General features: G+C 47.4%; 1 protein-coding gene across 1 annotated transcript; it reads left to right on the forward strand.

The window, feature by feature from the left end:
- The first annotated feature begins 2546 nt into the window (after positions 1-2546).
- On the forward strand, positions 2547-2957 carry LOC103700616. Its single transcript, XM_008782530.3, has one exon. The coding sequence runs from the start codon at positions 2547-2549 to the stop codon at positions 2955-2957; it is 411 nt and encodes a 136-aa protein (XP_008780752.2).
- Positions 2958-4077: the final 1120 nt, after the last annotated feature.

A 4077-nucleotide genomic window follows, 5' to 3' on the forward strand; every position in this document is an offset into this window, starting at 1 on the left:
CCGAGCTCATCCAGGCCGCCGAGCACAGAAGGCTGCCAAGCTCATCCAGGCCGCCGAGCTCAGAAGGCCGAGCACAGAAGCTGCCGAGCTCATCCAGGCCGCCGAGCACAGAAGGCTGTCGAGCTCATCCAGGCCGCCGAGCTCCGAAGGCTAAGGCCAGAAGGCCGAGCACAGAAGCTGTCGAGCCCATCCAGGCCGAGCTCATAGGCCGAGCCGAGCCCAGAAGGCTGCCGAGCTCAGAAGACTAAGGCCAGAAGGCGGAGCACAGAAGCTGCCGAGCTCATCCAGGCCGAGCTCATCCAGGCCACCGAGCACAGAAGGCTGCCGAGCTCATCCAGGCTGCCGAGCTCATCCAGGCTGCCGAGCTCAGAAGACCGAGCACAGAAGCTGCCGAGCTCATCCAGGCCGAGCTCAGAAGACTAAGGCCAGAAGGTCGAGCACAGAAGCTGCCGAGCTCATCCAGGCCGAGCTCATCCAGGCTGCCGAGCTCAGAAGGCTAAGGTCCAGAAGGCCGAGCACAGAAGTTGCCGAGCTCATCCAGAAGGCTGCCGAGCACAGAAGCTGCCGAGCTCATCCAGGCTGCCGAGCTCAGAAGGCTAAGGTCCAGAAGGCCGAGCACAGAAGCTGTCGAGCTCATCCAGAAGGCTGCCGAGCACAGAAGGCTAATCATAGAAGGCCGAGCTGACCTCAAAAGGCCGACCTCGTCCACATGCTGCGGCCATGCCCTGCAGCAGCCTTACCGCACCATGCTTTGCTTGTCGGCCACGCCATGGCATATCAACCAGGGACCATACCCTGCTACGACCGCCAACAATCATCACGCGTGGCCTCTCCAGACCTCCAACTTACTCCACAATTAATGCGCACGTCGCCTACTGCCTACGGATCTCCAGTTCTCCACGGCAAATCAGCACGGCAGTGTTCAATCAGCCGGGACAATTCTCTAACTCCGACGTGGTCTCCCACTATAGCATTAATTCGCCTGATCGTGCAGCATGCTCAAACTGTACGACGACCTCGTTCCATCATCTCACAGGTAATCCAGCACCTCTCTATAAAAGGAGAACCACTCCATTTTAGAGGGGGGGCTGGCTGGTAGGCAGATAAAAAACTTTGATTCATACTATTTCCTCCAAGAACACATTGGCCCCCCTCTGACTTAGGCATCGGAGGGCCGGCGCCGGAAAGCCCGGCCACCGGCTTCTTGCAGGTTCCCTCGGAAGGAGCCGCACGCCGACGATCCACCGCCCACCGTTCTCGCTCACAGACCCCCCCGGAGGACGCCGCCAGACGACGAACCGCCGTCCGCCGATTCTCCCACCAGAACTCCTCCTCCTCCTCGGTTCGCGGCCGCCCCCGGGTCCAATTTCCAGCAACACATCGCATACCTATGGTTGCACAATTGACTTTGTGAATCATGCCCCTCTAGGTATCACTTGTAGATCGAGGCACTTATTGACATGGGGCCATTGGACACTTCTGAGTATGCCTCGCAACCATGCTTACAATTAGATTGCATTTAGACCAATACCATCAGGATTCATGCTTAACCTGATTCTCTTTTGGGTCATGAATTTAGCTTCCGACCCGATCTATTGACTAATCTGGTTAAACTAGATTAAGTCCATAAAAAATATTTGAGACCCTATCAAGTCATTGGGGCCGGATGGGATCTAGATTCAAGCATGACCTCCAACTCAATGCATTTGAGTTGGGTGTAGGTTTTTTCAGTCCAATTAAAGAAAAGTCCACTATTTGTTGTGTCAATAAGAAAAATGTGTAATGAGATTATAACGAGTAGACAAACTTGGGGGTGATCCTATATATGGAATGGCACCACGAACGTCATTTAGAATTAGATGCAATTCAATCGTAATTGAATCTTCCACCTATAAATAGTAAACCTTGATAGCGAAAGTATTCACCTTTAGTGGGCGATGAAGAGGTTAAGATTTCAATTTTTTGGACATTTTGGATTAATCGGACCGTGCCTAACTAGGTTAGATCGTCTAGTATTTGACCTATTTTACAAACCGGATTAATCCATGAGTCAAGTCAGGTCAGTTTGGTATAGCAAAATATATTATTTATAATTCCAAATCCAATCTGATTTTTTTGGCAAGTCATATTTCCATGAGTCTAAAGAATTGGATTTGGCTAAGTCTAATCAAATAGGGACATGATCAATTACCAGCCCCGCACACATTATTGGTGGGTGCAACCTAATATTGTCCATTCTCATGGTATTTCTTCATTTCCACATTTCTATTTTTCATCCTCCCTGTTAAAATTCCGATGCCCAATCCAATTAGCAACATTAAATACACAACGAGCCATATCATCTTTCTCACCATGTAATAGTGGTTCACATTTTGGACCGGACCAAACCATAGAGGAACCAACCTTTTTATTTTTTTTTTCCTTTTTACGCATGCAAAAGGCCTTATCCCCCAAACCCAAGAAACGTGAGGGTTCCCTTTCCCTCAAAAGCCTCCCTCTCTCCTCCTTTCACGCAAAAATCTCTTCCATCCACCAAACCGGAGGCCATGAGAAAACCAGAGCATGTTGATGACCAAGACCTCGAACTCCTCAAAGCCGTGGCCCAAGCCTGGCACGCCCAGAGCGGCAACCCCAGACCCACCAAGGAGTCGGACGCCCAGAAGAACCACTTCAAACGCAAGCCCTCCCGCTTCAAGCTGGAGGCCATCACCATGGCTTCCGAGGCATCCCAATCCAACTGGGACTTCTCCCAGTCTCTCTGGGATTCCTACGAGATCGTCACCCTCTCCAAGAAGCTGGACGCCAACCTCGCCTTGGACCAGCCCTTGCCGAGCCCCCCGGAATCCAGTCGTGCCGGCAAGAGAGCAAGGGAGACCAAATACAGCTTAAGGAATTTGCTCCAAAGAATCTCCTCCAAAAGATTTAGTAGAGATGTTGAACCAAGACAGCAAATGTAGCCAAACTGTAAATATATTCTCCACTTTCATTTATTCAGTAGTCAAACTACAAATATATATTCTCCAGTTTCATTTATTCAATACAGATAGCTAATTATTTATGACACCTTCATTGAGCTAAAGCAAGCGAGTAAACGTAGTATCCACGAACATAGCTGTATACATATATAGGTATTGATGGTAGTCGTGGTTCTTGCATCGTTTATGACACCTTCGAAGAGTTGAGCTTCTGAAGCTCCATGATACGGTGTTTGCGCTTGATGAATTCACTAGCCTCTTCGTCGATGTTCCCTTCTTGGCGATACTCGTCAGGCCTCTCAATCTCCTCATTGAAGGTTTGTGCTGTCTTGTGCTTGAACAGGGACTGAAGGCCAGGGAAGCGAGGCCCTTCGTAAGGCCTCATCGGTGTCTCCATCTTCGAAACATAAGTGCGGTCGGCATCGACGGAGGCCTGGCTATCGTTGTAGAACTTGACGCGGCGGTGGCTGGTTTTATGGGATCTGGAAGCCATTTTTGTTTGAGCTCTAACCTGATCTCCAATGGCTATTGCTAGAATGATATGATTTTGTGAGTTCATTTGTTTCCAACTCCTTTTATAGGACGAGCAAGAGATTGTTCCTAAATGATAAGGTTGCATCTTATTCTCCTTTAGTCAGTGTCGGGCACCAGTTTTCTTCTAGAAATTATCTCCACTGAATGAGGCATGGCATAGGTTTGATGCTCTTTAGAAATAAGCTTTTCGGTGATGAAACTTTGAAAGCATATTTATCTTTCCAAGACTGCGGAAAGCCTACTTTGCTTTCTGAGATTCGTTTATTTTTTTATTTTTATTTTTTTTTGCTACAACAGATTCGTATATTTTTAATATAAATACATTTAAAAAAAATTAAAAAAATAATAAATCTCGGAACGCTTTAGATAATTTTTTTCATCTACTCGAAAAATTCTTCTGAAGTAGCCAGCTACATACGAGACCACCCAATTTGCAGCCCCGTTAACCTCTCGATAGGCATTCTTGGACTGAAAGATTCATTTAAATGATTTGAAGGCATCAATTTGAAGCTTCCATATTTAAATATTATTTTTTATTTTTTTATACTTAGATAAAAATTTCTATAAA

Source organism: Phoenix dactylifera, chromosome 14 (assembly GCF_009389715.1).
Source record: "Phoenix dactylifera cultivar Barhee BC4 chromosome 14, palm_55x_up_171113_PBpolish2nd_filt_p, whole genome shotgun sequence".
Classification (NCBI taxonomy): Eukaryota; Viridiplantae; Streptophyta; class Magnoliopsida; order Arecales; family Arecaceae; genus Phoenix; species Phoenix dactylifera.